Source organism: Vitis riparia, chromosome 10, assembly GCF_004353265.1.
Source record: "Vitis riparia cultivar Riparia Gloire de Montpellier isolate 1030 chromosome 10, EGFV_Vit.rip_1.0, whole genome shotgun sequence".
NCBI lineage: Eukaryota > Viridiplantae > Streptophyta > Magnoliopsida > Vitales > Vitaceae > Vitis > Vitis riparia.
The window spans coordinates 23180236-23199754 of NC_048440.1; the positions used below are offsets into that span (position 1 = coordinate 23180236).

The following is a 19519-nucleotide window of genomic DNA, read 5'->3' on the forward strand; positions in this document are numbered from 1 at the left end:
TATATATTTTGATCATATTGTTGCTATTTAAAATATTGGATGTCTGCTATGACACTGAAAATTAGTATTGGAGAAAATATATATATTTAAATAAATTTAAATGTTTTTGTACAAATTAGTCATAATTTTCATTTGTAAAAAATAATTTTTATTTTATTTTTTTCATGGGAATAATTTTTTTAAAAATAAAACTAAAACACTAATATAAAAGTTAAAGAGAAAAGAGGAATAATTTGAGAGTATTTGGAGAAAAAAGAAAAAGATCAAAAAGGGTCATTCACGAGCCACGTGTCCCCACCAATTACATATAGAATGAGAATGAGAGCGTGGGCCGAAGAGCCCAGGCCCATGAACAATCTGGAGAGCAGAGACGGGGAGAGAGCAGAAGAAGCAGAGCAGTCAAGCATGGCCGCTTCCGCCATGGACGGTGTCGCCGCCGCGGCTCTCCGATCCGTGCTGCATCGAGTTCAACAGGCAGCGGAGAGGTCCGGACGTGGGCCCCAGCAGATCAGGGTAGTGGCCGTGAGCAAGACCAAGTCGGTTTCCCTCATCCGGGAAGTGTATGATTCCGGCCACCGGTGTTTCGGTGAAAATTATGTTCAGGAGATCATCGAGAAGGCACCGCAGGTTCACTAATCTCTTTGGGTTCCAAGAAATGCTCCGTTTGTTTGCTGAGAAAAATGCAGGAAAACTATTGAATTGAAATTGTGAATCTTACCTTTAATTACTTGGTGCACGGATTCATTGTGCTTAATTCAGGTGTTTGCATTGGAGAATTGAGCTGAATTAATCGTTTCCTTTTGAACTCTGAAACAGCAGGGGAAAAAAAAAGAAAAATTGAAGATTCCTTTTCCTTCCGCTCTGTTTTGTCAGCAACCAAACAGAGGGAAAGGATCTAATTTTTACAATTTTTTTATTGCTGCAGCTTCCGGAGGACATCGAGTGGCATTTCATTGGGAATTTGCAGAGCAACAAAGTAAAACCTCTTCTATGTATGTTTATCATTCTCTATCCATATGTCAGATGTCCTTGATTTGATGTCATTACATATTGGTTTGGCATCCACTTGTTCTCTTGTAGATTAGATGGAGATAATTAGAAACATATGTGTCAGGAACGTTATAATGGAAATATGTTTTAGGATGAAGCTGGTCTTGACAGTGATTTCCTGCAATTTCTGATTGATTTATTGGGTGGGTCAAGTTACAATTTTTTATTAACGAATGCTTTGAATTTTGAATCCTACTTGCTGCTGAGGCTGAATACTCTATATGGGTCTGAGGTGGAAGTAAATCCTCTCTTATAGCAATTGAAGTAGCGTGAATTCTGAATTCTTTCTCTAGTCAGACAGGTCCGTTAAATATTCTTTTTGAGATGCCAGAAAGTAAAGAATCTTCATTTGAGAACTTTCATTTGTTCTGCTGATACATTTGGAAATTGCTCTTATTTTCTTCTAAATTGTGAATATTGTCATGAACTCTTTTTGCAGAGGATGGAGAGGGTTAGTTCTTTTAGTGCATTTGGGTTCAGTGGATTAGATGTTCTTATTCAATATGTTTCATGTTTGACTTGTTTTTTGTTTTTTGTTTTTGTTTTTGTTTTTGTTTTTGTCTTTTTAACTTTTTACTAACTACCACTGTTTCTATTTTTTTTTTTTTTTTTCTCTCTTGAATCTCAATTTAGAACTTCTTCAACATGATATTTTAGATCATTTAGATATTTTTTCTGTTGTTAAAAAACTCATTTTTACCAACTTTGTTCTTCACTGGTGCCAATTCTTTCTTTAAACCCACTAGGGGGCCATATTCATTCTAAGCTTGGTTGACATCAACTTTGTGTCCCCTTGAGAGAGGACTATGATGTTTATTTATTCCTCCCTTTTTCTTTTGCAGCTGGTGTACCAAACCTTGCCGTGGTGGAGACTGTAGATGATGAGAAGGTAATCTTTTACATATCAGTTGCATTTTAGAAAAGTAAAAACCATGTATGGTACATAAGGTCTCAGATAAGACAGCATTTCATGGTGTGTTCTATGTTTAGGAAGAATTTAGATAATTTAGTTTCCATTTGTGGTAAATGGAGAAGTTCCTTCTTTTGCTTTTAGTTTGTACTTTGTACAATAGACAACTATTTGGCATTGTGGGATTCTGTATATTTTTTTATAAGAATCTTCACTTTAACATGATATCATCCTTGAAGACTCCCCTTTGTTCAATGTTCAAAAAAATGATTTGTTAAAGCTAGTTAGTAACTTAGGATAAGGTTGTTGTTTATAGGAGGTTTCAGTATGGAAGGGAACCTCATTGATTGCACTGATGGGGTTTAGGATCCCTGGGCGGCAGCATACTGTGGGAAAAATGATGAAGAGGGTGTCATGAAGTATACATATGATGACCTTCTTAGACGCTAAAAGTGTAATGAAGTTTATACAAGTTTTTGATTCATTGGGGTAAAAATATGAAGGTCTACGGACTTTAACCTTTATATATCAAAAGTAGTAAATCTTGTTCCATCACCTTCAGAGGTTGTTTTTATATCTGTGTGGGAGAAGTAGCACTGCCACCAGTGTCAGCCCACTGGATTATTTAATTACTATTATGATGGAGTGACAAACAAAAGGGGAAAAAATTGTGCAACTGATTGTGCTATGAGCATTTCAACTTTTATTCCATTCACTAATTAACTTGCTAAATTTGGAAGAATGAAAAAAGGTGTTCTTTTAAGTGATCAACAGTCTCTTATTGACTCACCAATGCATTGGTTAATTGTTTTGCTGTTCCTTTCAAATAATTTGCAGATTGCAGATCGTCTTGACCGCATGGTTGCAACCATTGGAAGAAAGCCTTTGAAGGTCATGGTGCAAGTGAACACCAGTGGAGAAGAATGTAAGTTATGTTTGTCCATTTCTTGGGGTGATTAACTCTGACTACAGAAGCCGATTAATATTCACTTTTTTGAAGTATGACTATTTATATCCTATCAAAAAAAAAGTATGACTATTTATAGCTAAAGATGTATGTTACCATGAACAAAAAGTTTGGAAATGCAAATTCACACGAAATATGCACAGAAAAGCCATTCTGTATAGTTTTGGGCTCATATTAGTTTTTCTCTGTGATGCTTTCTTGGACTCTTAACAGCTTGGTAAAATTTTGGGCTTTTTATTGACCTCTGCTCCTTTTTGCAGCAAAATCTGGTGTTGATCCTGCAGCATGTGTGGAACTTGTGAAACATGTTGCTCTGGGCTGCCCAAACCTTGAGTTTGGTGGCCTAATGACAATAGGGATGCTGGATTATACATCAACTCCAGAGAATTTCAAGGTGATTGTTCCACATGTTTTATTGCTTTTATAATTAATTCCTTGGTTTCATTCTTCCGCTGTTCCTTGTGCTTCTTAATTTTCTGCTACAAAAATGTTTGTGTTTTTCAGACATTAGCAAACTGCAGAAGTGAGGTTTGCAAGTCACTTGGGATTACAGAAGAGCAATGTGAGCTATCAATGGGCATGTCTGGTGATTTTGAGCTAGCAGTAAGGATAAACCCTCTGGCTGAAACCATTTTCTCTTCACATCTGCATTTTTTATCATCACCATGATTTTGTGGCTAGCTTTATGATAAAATCAAGTATAGTTCATGGAATGGAAGTGTCATGACATGTGACATGCTTTCACAGGGAAAAAACTGACTCATCGGAATCAAGTAATTGCATTCAAAGGGTTTGTGTTATATTTCCACATGCTGAAAAAGGAAGGGGGGGAAAAACGAACGAGCATTATTATCCTATGCTAAAAATTCTATTGATGCATTAATAAAAAAAAAGCACAAAGAAATTTTCATCCTGCATGAATCACAACAATATGAAGGCTAGATTGTCAACCAGGAAACCATACAACTAATCAGTGAACCTGCTGGCTATGCAGATTGAAATGGGCAGTACCAATGTGCGAATCGGATCCACCATATTTGGAGCCAGGGAGTACCCAAAGAAGCAACCAAAGTAGCAGCCCTCAGCTTTTCTGTTGCGCGGCCTGAGAAATTGATGCACATTCCAGCATCATGGCAAAGCCTACTCCATTTCTGTTTCATTTCGTGGTAGTGTCTCAGCGTAAACTTATTCCCAATGAAGCCCGGACGGCCAGCTGCTATATCTGAATCCATCTTAATCCATACTGTTCTTTAGGAGTTCTGTACATTTAAGATGGACATGATGTGGTATCTTTTCCATTGATATGAGCTTTGAATCCTTATGCATTCGCAGAACATTTTAGGTTTACAGGGTGGGATCATCACAGTGCTAACATTAATGTCATTTACATGTTGAGGGTCATCAATGTAAGACAAAATTAATACCTAGATCGCCATGAAAGTTCTGGACTGGCATAACTATCATGAAAAAAAAAACAAGAAAAAGACCAATACCATCTTTATGATTTTTTCCTTTTTAACAATTATGGCATGAGGATTTTCCTTTCATTTATCTGGTCTAAAGAAAAAAGAAAAAGACCAATACCATCGTATGATTTTTTCCGTTTTAATGTCATGAGGGCTTTCCTCTCGTTTATCTGATCTAAAGAAATAGAGAGCGAAGGAAGAGAAACTCAGAGCTCCGGATCACCATGATGACATTTCAGAAAACAGAGTAATGAGTTATGAGCAGGCCCAAACCTTCCTTCCTCAACCCTGCCACCAAATCATACAACGCCATCATCAACCGTCTCTCTACTGCAGGCGCCTTCTGCGACGTTCTTCTCACCTACTCCTCTATGCTTAGCACCGACACCCCTCCAGACGCCCACACATTCCCCAGTCTCCTCAAGGCTTGCACCTCTCTCGACCTCTTCTCGCACGGTCTTTCCTTCCATCAACGCGTCATCGTTGATGGGTACTCCTCGGATTCCTACATTGCCACTTCTCTTATCAACTTTTATTCCAAATTTGGGCATAACCAAAATGCTCGCAAGGTGTTCGACACAATGGGTGACAGAAATGTTGTTCCCTGGACTACCATGATCGGCTGCTACACCCGTGCAGGTGAGCACGATGTGGCGTTTTCCATGTATAATATAATGCGGCGGCAAGGAATTCAACCCAGTTCAGTTACTATGTTGGGCTTGCTTTCTGGGGTTTTGGAGCTCGTTCATCTGCAGTGCTTACATGCTTGTGTAATTCAATACGGTTTTGGGTCTGATGTAGCTTTGGCGAATTCTATGTTGAATGAGTATTGTAAATGTGGAAGAGTCGAGGATGCTCAGGCTTTGTTTGAATTGATGGATGCAAGAGATGTGATTTCGTGGAATTCCTTGGTTTCTGGTTATGCCCAGCTTGGGAACATTAGAGAAGTATTGCAACTTTTGATCAGAATGAAGACTGACGGCATTGAACCTGACCAGCAGACGTTTGGGTCTTTGGTGTCTGCAGCTGCAATGCAGAGTAAGCTTGGGGTGGGAAAGATGGTTCATGGGCACATCTTGAGAGCTGGGTTAGAACAGGATTCACATATTGAAACATCACTGATAGGTATGTACTTGAAATGGGGAAATGTTAATTCTGCATTTCGAATATTTGAAGGGATGATGCATAAGGATGTGATTTCATGGACTGCGATGATATCGGGTCTGGTTCAGAATGATTGTGCAGACATGGCAGTCACAGTTTTCCGGAGGATGTTAAAATCAAGAGTGATGCCATCTACCGCAACCATAGCCAGTGTTCTTGCAGCTTGTGCAGAGTTGGGATCTTTTCCTCTGGGGACCTCAGTTCATGGCTACATATTAAGACAAAGAATAAAACTAGACATTCCTTCTCAAAACTCTCTTGTTACCATGTATGCAAAGTGTGGCCATTTGGAGCAGAGTTGCTCTGTTTTTGACAGGATGAGCAGAAGAGACATAGTTTCCTGGAACGCGATCGTTTCAGGTCATGCACAGAATGGCCATTTATGTAAAGCACTGCTCCTCTTCAATGAAATGAGGAAAACACGTCAAAGACCTGATTCAATTACCGTTGTTTCCCTTCTCCAAGCTTGTGCTTCCATTGGAGCCCTCCATCAGGGGAAGTGGATCCACAACTTTGTGACCAAAAGCTGCCTTGGACCCTGCATCTTGATTGACACAGCCCTGGTTGACATGTACTCTAAATGTGGCGACTTGGGTTCTGCTCAGAAGTGTTTTGACAGAATGCCGCAGCAGGATCTGGTCTCTTGGAGCTCAATCATCGCGGGTTATGGTAGTCATGGAAAAGGAGAGACTGCATTGAGGATGTACTCTGACTTTTTGCATACTGGGATCCAACCAAACCATGTGATTTACCTCTCAATTCTCTCTGCTTGCAGTCACAACGGTCTCGTCGACCAGGGCCTGAGCTTCTTCCATTCTATGACAAAGGACTTCGGGATCGAACCAAGACTTGAGCACCGTGCCTGCATCGTGGATCTCCTCAGTCGAGCTGGGAGGGTAGAAGAGGCTTATAGCTTCTACAAGAGGATGTTCCCAAAACCCTCCATGGATGTTTTAGGCATACTCCTTGATGCTTGCAGGACCACTGGCAATGTAGAACTAGGGGACATTGTTGCTAGAGAAATTGTCAGATTGAAGCCTGCAAATGCTGGGAACTATGTCCAACTGGCCCACAGCTATGCTTCAATGAAGAGATGGGATGGTGTGGGTGAGGTGTGGACCCAAATGAAGTCCCTTCACTTGAAAAAACTGCCTGGGTGGAGTTTCATTGAACTGCATGGGACCATTACAACATTTTTCACAGACCACAGTTCACATCCACAATTCGAAGAAATCATGTTGGTTTTGAAAATGTTGGGCAGTGAAATGAGGAAAGTGGGCATTCATGACATACCTTGAAAAGCCCTGAACCAGTAGCTGATTCTTGCAATGGAATTACTTTCAGATTGAACGGATCTGAGAAGAGGGTTCCCCTAACACATCCACAGACATTTTTCTAATTTTCACTTTTTTTTTTCTTCTTTTCATTTTCCTCTTCTTAAATGATAATAATTTAACTAGAATCAATAAAATTAAATAACTGAAAATGCACGCTTCCACGTGTCACTCAAAGACAATACCTCGTATTCTAAAGCGCAACCGTCAATGGACCCACACGGATCGTGCCCAATAAATTAAAGGTCCAAACTCATTCACTTTTCCAAAACGACACCGTTTGTATGTCTCAAAAGTGAGAAAATGCTGTACTCCATTTTCCTCTGCAACACATTCCTCATTTCTGAGCAGAGATCGTGTACTTCTCCTCAACAAACGACGTCGTTTCAACATCTCAATGAATCCGTCGCAGAGGTTGTTGAAGGTGGCTATGACGGTGCTGGGGCTGTGCTTGGCAGCCTACATAGTGGCGCCGCCGCTCTATTGGCACATCACGGAGGGCGTCGCCGCCGTAAGCCGCGACTCCTTCTCTTGCCCTCCTTGCCTTTGCGATTGCTCATCCCACCCTCTTCTCTCCATCCCAGAAGGTACTCCAAACCCACATCAAGATCCCTTTTGGGTGTTTTTTTTTTTTTTTTAATTTATTGAATAACTGTTTGGTTGCTGGGAAAGTGAGGAACATATGAGAGAAAATTTGGGTTGGCATGAACACTGTTGAATTGGGAAGATGATGTGGAGATTCTTCAGTTGAATTTTCACTTGAATGTTTTCTAAAACATCATGGAACACGATCATATGTATATGATCTTTATGTTCTCATGTAGATTCTAACAATTTTTACATATGGGTGAATCTCATTATTTGTATGTGTATGCACTATAGTTTCATGAATTCGTCGATGTTATTTAATTATGTGGTTTATACAGATAGAACACATTCTGTACTTCATTTTGGAGATCATTTATTGCTAATACTGTTATTAACAAACTAGTCTCAGTCTGTTCTCCCTGTGGCAAACATCGGACCTCCGGTCAATATTTTGGGTGTGTTGTCAGTTCTCAGATTTCACAAAATGCTTTCATTTCTGATGTTTCACTTGATGGGTGGCATTTTCCGGGACTGCCTCCTTTGTAATAAAACGCAAATGGCCAATTCAACTTTACACTCAAGCCTTGAAATGATGAAGGTTTTCATTTTCCTATGGATTCTTTTGGTTTTATTTCATGGTTCTGCCCTAAACATTTTTTTGGCTAGGTAAAGAAAACAAATATCGAACACGCTGCTATGTTTTAGTTCAGATGGTTTTGAACCCTTTTCTGATTTTGGTGTATTTGGGGTAATGAAAGAAAAAAAGAAAAAAGAAAGGAGTGATTCTTTCGTGTTTCTATGTTTTAGTTCAGTTGGTTTGGACCTTTTTATGATTTTGTGATGGCCATTAGGGAAAAAAATTTCTTTTGTTGGTCTGTCGTTTTGATTACTTTCTCAAAGGTGTATTAGCTCAAGTAAGCTATGGTACTTAGCAAAGTGGGCATATGGAAAAATGATTCAATTTACTAAATTTTATTCCTAACTACTCACTGTCATATGGGATAATATAGTTCCTGATCATGTACAAAAATGCTATAATTAGTTTCTGTTCATTTTACCCTTTTAGATTTCTCTTTATTATGCGGATTTTGCTTATTTCGTTTATATTCATTAAGGAGTTCCTTTTGTAGAAGAAAATTCACATTTTAACTGAATTGACACAACTGGTGGGTTTTATTATACTCACTCAATAAGCTTATTTCTACTAGTCAAGTACATGTCTAATATGCTTTATTTGTATATTTTCCTACAGGATTGAGCAACAATTCTTTTACAGGTTAGTGTTTCTTTCAAAAATTGCATGTAAAGGGGAGACAGAAATGTGCTTGTTCTACATACTTGACCTGAAGTTTTTGTTTGAAAAATGGTAGGTATCCTGAAGTACTTCTCCAAACTGCTTCTCAAAGATATACATGCCTTTTTTTTCTTTCTTTTATGGTAAAATGAAGGGCATATGTGGTGTGCTTTATCCAAGAAGCAGTTTGAACTGATCAGAAAATTAATCAGCTTTAGTTTGATTATGCGCTTCTCAATAGGAATGGCTGATATCAATTGAACTCAAATGGTTTATGTTAGGGTTGTGTATATTGTCTAAGTACAGTAATTTATTTTTCAATTTTACATTGCCTTTACTACTCTTTTTTGTTGAATTTACTCTGCATTTGCTTCTGGTCAAAACCAATTGGGTCCAACACATATCTGAAGTAAAAGCCAACAGCTACTCCTACTACTCCTACTAAGTGTTGTGTTAACAGTCTGTAATATCTAGATCTAATAGCTATCAAAACCTTTTAGTTTTTTTGATGTGGGATAAGTAAGTTTTGAAGCTTAAAATGAAATTTGAAATTGAGTGTATGGATTTAAACTTCATTAGAAGTTTCCTACGGTTTTCATATTCTGTGGCACATATATAGTGTTTGTTGTTTCTTCCTAATATGTGTGTGTGGCGTCGAACTTTTAATGTTTGGTATCTTACTGCTGCAGTTCTCAGCATCAAACGTAAAAATTCTGGCATGCTTACTTGCACAATATTGACCATTGTGTCAAGTTCATTTTTCAGTAGCATCACATGGCTGCAAATGGCTTGGCATCTGGATAGCATTAGCATGGGTCCATGTCCAATGTTTTTAACTGATAACTCACTCATCACGTATGATAGCAATGGCAAGAGCTCATGCCAGTATTGGACACATAGACAAGTTGACCTAACACAATAACTTGAAAGAAACTATGATGCCCTGTAAGCATAGGCATGCTGATTTCTCCCCCTTTTTTATGAGTATTGGCACAATGAAATAGGCATAGGTTGTTATCACACAGTCAACTATCAATTCATTCTTTCAGCAAAACAATGTATTGTGTATCAAATAGTGTTATTAGTTTTGTCAGCTCCAAGATATCCATTTTTGTGCTGTTATTTTATTTATTAAAATTCTTTTTAATTTAAAAACTAGTATCTTTTTATTTTCCTCCTGATGGCATGCTGGTATTTGGTACTTCGGAATTCTAAATTGTGCTTTCTCGGGTAAATACAGTTTCAGCTCTAAGGAACCCATTTTTGTGCTGTTCTTTTCTCCATTCTAGGTTTTTCTTTAAAATTAGGACTGGTATTTTTCATTTCCTCCTTCATCTGCACTAAGGGACCATTTTTTTGTGCATTTGGTTTCTTTATTGGGACAAATTTTTTTAATGTAAAAAACTAATATTTTTCATCTCCTTCTCCTCTTCCCCCTTCTATTGGGCTTTTCTGCTTCTTGATTGATGACATGCTGGTTTTTTTAGTGTGGCATTCTTTTTGTTCATTTCTTGTATCTTTTTCAGATTGTATGAAGCATGACCCTGAGGTGAGCGAGGACCTGGAAAGGAGTTTTACAGATCTGTTGTCCGAAGAACTGAAGCTAAGAGAAGCTGAAGCTCAGGAAAACCAGCAGCGTGCAGACATGGCACTGTTAGAGGCTAAGAAAATGGCGTCTCAGTATCAGAAGGAAGCAGACAAGTGCAACATGGGTATGGAAACCTGTGAAGAGGCTCGGGAAAAGGCGGAAGCAACTTTAGACATCCAGAGGAAGCTCACTGCAATGTGGGAGTTCAGGGCTCGCCAAAGAGGATGGAAAGGAGGTCCCATTAAACCTCGTAGCTAAATCTTTGGCTGAAGTAATGCTCACCCACCATGGTTACTACACACCTTTAGTGCTGACAGGATCCTCAAAGAGGAGGGAGTTTTTGTAGTTCTTTATTAATATGTTCATTTGTTTGTTTGTCTATTTAATTATTCTTTAATGTTCCTTTTAATGAAATATAGTTCAAGCTTTCAGCCTTTTTCCCTTTTTTTTCTTTTTTCTTTTTCTTTTCCTTGCCCTTGTCCTGGAGAACCAAGATTTAATGAAGAATATTTCTTACAATGAAGGATGTATTGGCTCTATACCTATAATCAGACAATAAATTAAAGAATATTTCATAACTCTATACGAACCGAATCTATACTACGGCAATATTTTGCTTGTATAGTGTCAAAACTGTTGTGTATTACACTAATTTATGCGCCTGTGAACTTCTAAGGGGGTCTGAACAAGCTGCCTGAAGTAGTATCTGGTAGAAGTTAAGTTGCCGTTAACTGTCCCAGGGGCTCTGGTACGGAGAGAGCGCCGCAGGAAATTATGAGGGAGCGTCGAAGAATGCAGTGACATCAAAGGAGCCAACCACTCCCTCGCTCAAAAGGCGCATAGCAGCTCCTCGAGAGAACTTCCTTGCGAATAAGAAACATGGAACGGATGTGGAATTGGCTCGACACCACTCTGTCCTGAACTCAGTCTCATAGTAGACATGGTTGACATCCTGTTCAATGGAAAAAGTTGGGAGAATTGAGAAGTGGGTAAGGGAGGTGACCAAACCATGAAAAAGAGAGGATGAAATCTAAATGGCATAGAAAAAACTATGGCGTACTATGATAACAGAAAATGAAAATAGAATATTTAACAAACTGGGAGAAAAGTCCCTCTGATATTTGCAAAAATAGTGAAATATTACTTTAAAAAGCATTCTCAACCGAGATGTAGGGGTGGCAAATTTTGACACAAGTCACAAACACGACACAACATGCTTTTCATAGGTTTTGGGTTGAGTATTAATGGGTTTGGGTCAAATTTGTACTAACTTACATAATCCATTTAATAAATAAATAATTTTTTTATCAACCTGCATAACATGAATTTTACCTGAATTGACTCATCTAATAATCACACTATTAAGTTAACTAATATTTTTAATCTATCTAATTCATATTTGACTCATTTTATTTTTTTTTTAAAATAAATAAGTCAATTGAGTCATTAACATGTTTGATTGAGACATTAATCATATAGACATGTATTAGAAGCGACTCAACTTGATTATTAAATACAAAGACTAGATTATGATAAATGGGTTAAATGCATTACATGACGTATTACCTATTTAACAAATTAGGTAATATCTGGATTTATGTTTTTGATACGATTATTATTAATGTTGAGTTTGGGTTGAGCTATGTAGTAAAACACTTAGACTTCAACATGACCCACCAATATGAATTGCCACCCATACCGAGAAGGACCATGGCTTAAGCAACAAAAACCATTAAGTCTCTCTTTGAAGCTCGGAGACCCCTAAGGGGGAAAATCTTTCTGATTTGGTTGAGATAGAAATTTTGAAGGAAAATGAAATGTAATGAAAATTTGAATAAAAATTTCATTCTTCTTTATGTAAAAGGTGAACAAATTTTCATTTTCCCACACTTTTTTCCAGATCAAAAGGAAGCCTAAATAAATAAACATTTCTAACAATTTGAATGTGGACGGATTTTCATGAAATCAATCACATAGTAGGTGTATTCATCAAGTGACAGTATTCCTATGCATTAAGCATCAAGTACACAAAAAATGAGGAAGAAAAATTACCTTTATTTCTTTAATTCGTTGAGGACCTGCATTTGCATAGCTGAAGGTAATAGGATGCCATCCTTCCCTTTCCATTTTTGTCACTGACAAGTTCCATTCCGTGTAGGTCAATGTTCTTCGTTCAAGTTCACTTTCCAGCTCACTCATCTAAGAGGAAAACACAGAGTAAAGAATAAAAAAAACGTAATATGATAATAAACAATCTCTTAGTTTTGCTAGTTTTGGAATAAAAAACGACACCATAATCTTAGTGAGAAGAGGGAGCTCATAAGTCATAAATAATCATGGGTGGAGAACAAATAAAAAAGCAAACATAAACCCAATGCTTACTGCAAGTAATGTCTGCACATAGTGTTCATCAGGGATACAGTTGTGCTGCTTCTGAAGTTTCTGCATTTGATATTTAGCCCATAATCAAAAATCATTTAATTAAAAATAAAACTCAAACCAAACACAACATCTTGGAAAAAAATGACATAGAACCATATTATCTAGGAAGAACTAGTTTATTTTATATCATCATGGAACGGGCTCTCAGGTATAATATTAAACAAACTAATTCTTCAGTAAAACAGCCTCCACCACTTTGCAGGGTAATCCCATATTTTCAAATTTCAATCATAAACATAATACGTTTTTTGTGGACAAACTCAATGCTCTTAAAAGAATAATAAAAAGCACAAAAGTGGGGATAGATTTCCCTAGTGATAGCAGAACACCAACTTCAACTGAGACTATTCATATTAATCTGAGATTAGAACAAGTTCAGTTTGGCTGCAATAAAGGTGCTAAAATGGTGACCCTCTAGCCTATGACCTCCTGGTTCACAGGCGTCCAACATCATTACCATACAAACTAGCTAATCCCAAATAATCTAAAACCTAGCCTACCAGGTTGGTCCAGGACCAACAGTCCAAAGCTTCATATGAATTCATGTTTGGGCCTGAAATAGGAAGTTGAGCAAATTGAACTATGAATGCTCAGCCCTCCAGGAATCAGACAACAAAAGCCATGGTTGGGCCACCTAACTGTATTTTGTACTCCTGACATCCCAAGATATGACTAAAATTTTTCCAGAAGGTTCATGTAAGAGTTGAAACCAGGTTTCCCACAAACACGTTTCTTGTCACATAGAAAGAATATCCAGTAATATGAAAAAACTATCATAAATTCAGAGAGACTCTTACAAATCCCATCTCAGGAACATGTCATATGACATTCAGACTTGAAAAGAAAGTAGTCTTAAAATTCCAATAATGCAGAATCAAGAAACAGCTGGACAGTATCACAAATACATCTTTACCAACTCATAAATCCATTATTATGGAGTTAAGGTTCAAATCAGTGAAATTTGGCTTACATGAAAAAATAAAGTAATTTGGTAAAAATTCAAGAGAGAGATCCTCTACTTCTTTCCCTAAATGAATCAGGGCCTGAAGAACACTTACAATATTCTGCTTTCCCTTTCTAGCATCAATTGGAGGGCGGCGCTGCAAAGTCAAACACACAAATGTCATTTACCCTACAATCCCAGTGAACTGAAATTTCAGCTTGAGGCAATCATCCCTCAAGAATAACATTTCCCTGAGGTGAATATGAATAATTAAAAATTAAAAAAAAATAAAAATTCCATTCACTTGCTTCCTGATGACTAGTGATTGCTTGCATGCAAAATTTGTAAAGGGTATTCCATCAATAAATAATGAGTGATAAGCTTAAAGTTTATATGTGCTGTCAGTGAAAAGAGATCTAATGGAGGTAGTTTTTAAATAACATGGTTAAATTACTTTTAAACCATGTGTTTTTGGGAAAACAACAATAAAAAGAAGGCTAATTTTTTTTTTTTTTCTTTCATGTAAGGTTAAATTATGGATAACAAGTATAAAGTTCCTTGTTTTTTCATATAAGAAAGAGTTCCCTTGATGCATATAACAGTATGCATATATGTGAAAATGAAATTAATACTCATGGTCCCTATATGATAGCCACTTAAATGAACAGTTGAACAGTGATATTAAAAGAAAAGAATATACATGTAACTGGAGCCTAAGACATGAAGTATAAAGTTCTTTGTTCTTTTCACATAAGAAAGAGTTCCCTTGATATATATAACAGTATGCATATGTGGAAATGAAATTACTACGCATGGTCCACGTATGATAGCTACTTAAATGAACAGATGAACAGTTATATTAAAAGAAAAGGATATAAATGTAACTGGAGCCTAAGACATAAGATGCTTCATCACAGACCTTGCAGAATTTCTTAAACACCGAGAAGATAACCTGATCATCCACAATAACTTCTGCATGGCTTCGAACTAAACTGATCCACTGAAATCACCAAATAATATTTGAATTTAGCATGGATTTCATGGATTGATGCTAGTGATAATAACAATTACAATAGTAAGCAACTTATTCATCATTGAAAACCATGGTTTATAGGAATGCATAACTGGAAAAAGATGCCTCATCTAATTCCCCTGGTACATTCAAATGCACCTTAAGTGTTCTAAAACAGTGCCATTAATCCCTTATCCCAGTTGAAGTACTCAAATATTGAGCATTAGAATGCCAAGGAATATTTTTTTTCCTTGCAAACCAAATTTTATGGCATAAAAATTAAAGGATCAGAGAGATAACCTGGGATCCTTTTCGCCATTTGGCCTTTGGTATAACGGGTGACATTTTTGGGTTGTAGCGGCCTTCCTTCACATCAAGAAAGCTAGAACACAAACAGAATGCATAAACCTAAGCTCCATAATCTTGTCAAGAATCACTACACATTTGTTAAAATGCTAAATCACTAATGCCAAAGTGATTTTGCTAATAGAAACTGAACTATCTACAAAAAAATCAGTCTAGGTCAAGAATCAAAGCCCTTCATCTACCTGTCAACGTAACTCCTTGGAGAAGCCATCATATAGTTGTATATGTAGCTAAAGTTATATAAAGGAACACAGCTGCAAAATGGAAAAGAAAAAAAATTAGAAAATACTTTCGGTTAAGGCCGTAAGAAGAGAAATATGGGCCACGATTTAACAAATGGGCATGGTCTGAAAGTGTATCATTGTGGAAAAGGATTCATGTAGTTGAGTGGACCCAAATGTTTGGATGCGAGTTAAATAGAGTTGATTTGAGAAAACCAAATTTGAAATTCTGAATTAATACAATACGTCCATCAACTGGATACATCCATTAGGAAATCTAAAATATTGGCATAAGAATTGGTGGTAATAAAGTTAGTTAACCATAGATTATTTAAAACAAAGAAAGAAAAAAAACCAAAAAACAGAAAACAAGAGGGGGAAAAAATTAAGAACAGTTTTGGGATGATACCATCTACAAAAATTCTTGGCTACCCTTGTGCTCGGGATATATAGGCCAATAGCATTTTCCACACATGTTTATAGAAGAATAGCATGAGACATCTAAAATTATTTCTAGGCTAACTTCTTGCTTTACGAAAACAGCCACAAATGATTTGTGAATTATAGCTGATTAGAAAGATAGGGCCTTTGTTTTCAAGGTTGAGCCAAGCACTCTCGTCCATAGAACTTAAGCCTCAAAAAAAGTTACAATTATTTAGTTTGTGGTTTCGACTATTGTGAAAAAATAGGAAAACTGAGGGTCTATTTGATAACTATTCTCAATAACAGTTTTCTATTTTCCAAAATTAAAAAACAGACAAACACGTTTGATAAACAAAAAATTGTTTTCTGTTTTTTATTCTTAAGAACAGAAAATAAAATATTTTCAGAAAACATCTTTTAATTGTTTTCAATTTTTACTTATTTTCTAAGGGTTATTTTAAAAAATCATTATATGAACATGTAGAATGATTAAAAATAAAGTACTACGCATTAAAATTATTTTAAAAACATATTTAAAAATTTTAAAATAGGTTAAAAATATTTCAGATTTCCTAACATACTTTTATTCTACAAAACATCTCGGTTTGGTAACTATTTTTAAAAACAGTCCTAAAAAATGATTTTTAAGAATAGTTTTTGAAAATTGTTCTCTGATGGTTTATAAAACAAAAGTCTATTTAGGAACCTAGAATGATTTTAATTTGATTTTAATATTTTTAAAAATAATTTTTACATTTAGTGCTTTATTTTTAATTATTCTACATATTTGTATAATTATTTTTTAAAATAACTCTCAGAAAATAACTGAAAACAATTAAAAGATTTTCTTTGAAAACACACCTTATTTTCTGTTTTTAAAAACAAAAAACAATTCTCTGGTTGTCAAACATGTTTTTTTTTTTTTTTTTTTTTTTTTTTTTTTTTTTTCTTGTGAACATAAAACTATTATAAAAAACAATTTTCAAACAGGCCCTAGATAACAATTTTCAAAAACTACTTTTGAAAACAGTTATCAAAAAGGGCTTAAGGCCCTATTTGGAAGTGTTTTCAAAAACAAATCTTAAAAACAATTTTTACAAACTATTCTCTAATGTTTCATAAAACAAAAATTTATTTGGAAATTTGAAATGTTCTTAACCTATTTTCTATTATTCTAAATATATTTTTTTAAAATAACTTTTATGTGTAGTGCTTTATTTTTAATCATTCTCCATATGTGTATAATTATTTTTTAAAACAACCATAAAAAACAAGTGAAAACGATTGAAACCAACTAAAAGATATTATCTTAAACACCATATATTTTTGTTTTTCAATTGTCAAACATGTTTTCTTATTTTTTTTATTCTAGAGAAAGGGAAATTGTATTAAAAACCAATTTCCAAATAAGACCTAAGGCTTTCATTTCTTAAGTAGAGCAAAATTTGATAAAGCAAGCCAATAAATCATTTTGCTTCACTTTCTGAGCACCTTACAGTGTGATGGGCAACACCCATAACTAATCATGTTGGAATTGGACACATTTAAATACCCATGAAACCTAGCTTTGACAATTTCATCATGTCTTGAAATAATTTTTCTAACAAGTAACAGAGTACAGATACACTTGAGGCCTGGCTCAAGTTAAAAGGGATTGGGAGGGTTTGTGGGAGTTTCTAGGTTCAAGTCTCAATGGGGACAAAAATATGTACAAAAAAAAAAAAAACTAACAGAGTACAGATAAATAAAGGGAACCTCCTTCAGTTTATAGATTCACCAACCTGTCAGAGAGGAGAACAAATCTCTGATTTGCTGGATCCTCAAGAGCTGCTTCAAATAACAATCTCTCTGCCTGAATCATACTAGACTCTCCCCATGCCACCTACAACATGTGATGCCCCAAATCAAATTTCATAAAACAAAAGCAACTCTATTTACAGTACAGAAGAAGAAATCCAGAAATCTAAGTTATCAAATCCATGTTTGACTGCTTAGAAAACAGGGAAGAACCAAAATAATTAAAAAAAAAAAAATCAAATTTCAAGTTTCAGACATTTCATTTTTGTGTTAGTTGAGAGAGGTCTATCACCCGTCTGTGTTTTTTCGTTTCTCCTTTGTCAGAAAGGAAAGCAACATAAAACATGAAATCTAATTTTATTTTATACAACCAATCCCTAATAGCAATGAATGCACTCAAAAGCAAGCCCCACTTTTTTACTTTCCTTCATTTTCTCAGCAACCAAACATAGTATAAATGAATGAAAGAACAAATTGAAGCTGTTCCTTTTTTCCACTTTCTCACAGTACGTGAACCATAAATCACGTTAATGCCACTGCTCAACTAAGCTATGATAATTCACAACAGCTCAATTATGAGAAAAGAAGGAAAAATAGAAAAAAAAAAAAAAAAAAGAAGAAGAAGAAGAAGGGGAGGTTATCAAAAGCTTCAATTGATTGAATGAAAGAACAAATGCTATTGCTCAGTGCCTCAGTTGCCGATTGTAAAAAAACCCTTTCCGCTTTTCTTGTCCGCCAACTTCTCAGCAACCAAACAGAGAGTAAATGAAGAAATTAAAGAAGATCAAATCTTTGTTCTTCTTACCTGAATGCTATTGCTCAATTGCCGATTGTAAAAAAAACGCGACCGCGACGTCGTTTCATCAAACACAAACCCAGGCTGCGAATGAATATAAATCGAAAAATTCGCCGCATCCGCGTTCTGCAAACTCCAACATCCAAACATCACAAAACCTTCGAATCCATAACTTTCTCTAAACTTTCCCGAGAAAATTCCAAGAGAGATCGTAACAAAACCTCGAAGAAACTCCCCCACAGAAAATCAAGAGGCAGACTCCGACGCACGAGAAAAAGAAACGCGATCTTCGGATTGCCTTGGTAGACGCTCACACGATAAAACCGAGGCCCCTGAGGCGGCAACGAGATCGAGGAGAGTTCGGAATTGGATTGTAGGCGGAGAAGAGCCAGAACACAGAGGGCAACAGAGACGAGGATCACGAGCTTCCATCCGAACCAGAAGACGTGACGAATGGAGAAGGAAGGCGCCTTCTTCGTCATGGCTCGCCCCTGACCTCGATTTCTTCCTGAAACCGAGAATTATGAGAAGAGCGAGAGATCGAGTTTTTTAGAGACAGAGAATACATTGAAGAGTTGGGTTCAGGGATGAAGATGAACCAGAGAGAAGCATGTATAAACCCAAACCTCGAAACTGCGTCTTGGTGAACTGTTTCTTCTGTTTGTGCTCAGAAGTAGAGGAAGATGGAGACACGTCTTCCACACTACGACGTCGTTTTCAGGGCGGATCCCAAACGGAAGGCCGTTTTCGTTGATTTCCGCTTTCAAATTTCTTTCTTTTTGTGTTGTCTTGTATTGCGGTGTTAGGATTCTTTTTTTTTTATTATTTAAAGAAAATAATTGAAAATTTGAAAATTCATCTTGACTCAAACATTCCCTTGAAAAAAACAAAAATAATAAACATGGAAATAAATTAAAATCTCTGAATAAAGTGTCAGCGTACTCTTCCTTAAATGTCGGGATTTCATTTTAATTATATTTCTCTGTACCCGACCTGTCTTAATTGTTATTTAACTTTTAACAAAAACAATTAATTAAAAAAAAAAAACAAAAACATTTGATGTGTGCCACTTTCAAATTGATTAAAAATTTTCAATTCCATCGCACTTCAATTTTGTTGGCTTATATCTGATATGTCTCTCTCTCTCGTGATTTTTTC

General features: G+C 36.2%; 4 protein-coding genes across 5 annotated transcripts; 3 read left to right on the forward strand and 1 right to left on the reverse strand.

The window, feature by feature from the left end:
* The first annotated feature begins 344 nt into the window (after positions 1 to 344).
* On the forward strand, positions 345 to 4354 carry LOC117922992 (pyridoxal phosphate homeostasis protein-like). Its single transcript, XM_034841242.1, has 7 exons — positions 345 to 627; positions 926 to 992; positions 1893 to 1939; positions 2798 to 2885; positions 3188 to 3321; positions 3432 to 3530; positions 3922 to 4354. Exons 1-7 carry the CDS (start codon positions 349 to 351, stop codon positions 4000 to 4002), a joined length of 795 nt encoding a protein of 264 aa, XP_034697133.1. The 5' UTR covers positions 345 to 348; the 3' UTR covers positions 4003 to 4354.
* Positions 4355 to 4461: 107 nt separating this feature from the next.
* On the forward strand, positions 4462 to 6956 carry LOC117922989 (pentatricopeptide repeat-containing protein At4g04370). The gene has a single exon (XM_034841239.1). It carries the CDS (start codon positions 4651 to 4653, stop codon positions 6853 to 6855), a length of 2205 nt encoding a protein of 734 aa, XP_034697130.1. The 5' UTR covers positions 4462 to 4650; the 3' UTR covers positions 6856 to 6956.
* Positions 6957 to 7197: 241 nt separating this feature from the next.
* LOC117922993 lies at positions 7198 to 10797 on the forward strand. Its single transcript, XM_034841243.1, has 3 exons — positions 7198 to 7478; positions 8732 to 8755; positions 10300 to 10797. Exons 1-3 carry the CDS (start codon positions 7289 to 7291, stop codon positions 10617 to 10619), a joined length of 534 nt encoding a protein of 177 aa, XP_034697134.1. The 5' UTR covers positions 7198 to 7288; the 3' UTR covers positions 10620 to 10797.
* Positions 10798 to 10900: 103 nt separating this feature from the next.
* Positions 10901 to 19120, reverse strand: LOC117922990 (glycosyltransferase BC10-like). 2 transcript variants are annotated; one of them, XM_034841241.1, is made up of 11 exons: positions 18988 to 19120; positions 18583 to 18869; positions 18371 to 18487; positions 17550 to 17650; positions 15307 to 15378; positions 15059 to 15140; positions 14666 to 14746; positions 13862 to 13903; positions 12744 to 12803; positions 12414 to 12560; positions 10901 to 11313 (listed from the first exon to the last, which is right to left on the reverse strand). In XM_034841241.1, the coding sequence occupies exons 2-11, from the start codon at positions 18841 to 18843 to the stop codon at positions 11134 to 11136; spliced, it is 1143 nt and encodes a 380-aa protein (XP_034697132.1). In that variant the 5' UTR covers positions 18844 to 18869; positions 18988 to 19120; the 3' UTR covers positions 10901 to 11133. The 2 variants fall into 2 exon arrangements, with proteins under 2 accessions (XP_034697132.1, XP_034697131.1); XM_034841240.1 differs by lacking the exon at positions 18988 to 19120 and adding an exon at positions 18961 to 18985.
* Between the last annotated feature and the right edge of the window lie 399 nt (positions 19121 to 19519).

Coding starts and splice junctions, on each gene's coding strand:
- LOC117922992 (XM_034841242.1), top strand. CDS start 349: ATGAACAATCTGGAGAGCAGAGACGGGGAGAGAGCAGAAGAAGCAGAG. Junction 993..1,892: donor CAAAGTAAAACCTCTTCTAT/GTATGTTTATCA, acceptor TTTCTTTTGCAG/CTGGTGTACCAAACCTTGCC. Junction 3,322..3,431: donor CAACTCCAGAGAATTTCAAG/GTGATTGTTCCA, acceptor TGTGTTTTTCAG/ACATTAGCAAACTGCAGAAG.
- LOC117922989 (XM_034841239.1), top strand. CDS start 4,651: ATGAGCAGGCCCAAACCTTCCTTCCTCAACCCTGCCACCAAATCATAC.
- LOC117922993 (XM_034841243.1), top strand. CDS start 7,289: ATGAATCCGTCGCAGAGGTTGTTGAAGGTGGCTATGACGGTGCTGGGG. Junction 7,479..8,731: donor TCTTCTCTCCATCCCAGAAG/GTACTCCAAACC, acceptor ATTTTCCTACAG/GATTGAGCAACAATTCTTTT. Junction 8,756..10,299: donor GAGCAACAATTCTTTTACAG/GTTAGTGTTTCT, acceptor TATCTTTTTCAG/ATTGTATGAAGCATGACCCT.
- LOC117922990 (XM_034841240.1), bottom strand. Junction 14,747..15,058: donor AATGGCGAAAAGGATCCCAG/GTTATCTCTCTG, acceptor TGGTGATTTCAG/TGGATCAGTTTAGTTCGAAG. Junction 12,804..13,861: donor GAAAGGGAAAGCAGAATATT/GTAAGTGTTCTT, acceptor TATCAAATGCAG/AAACTTCAGAAGCAGCACAA.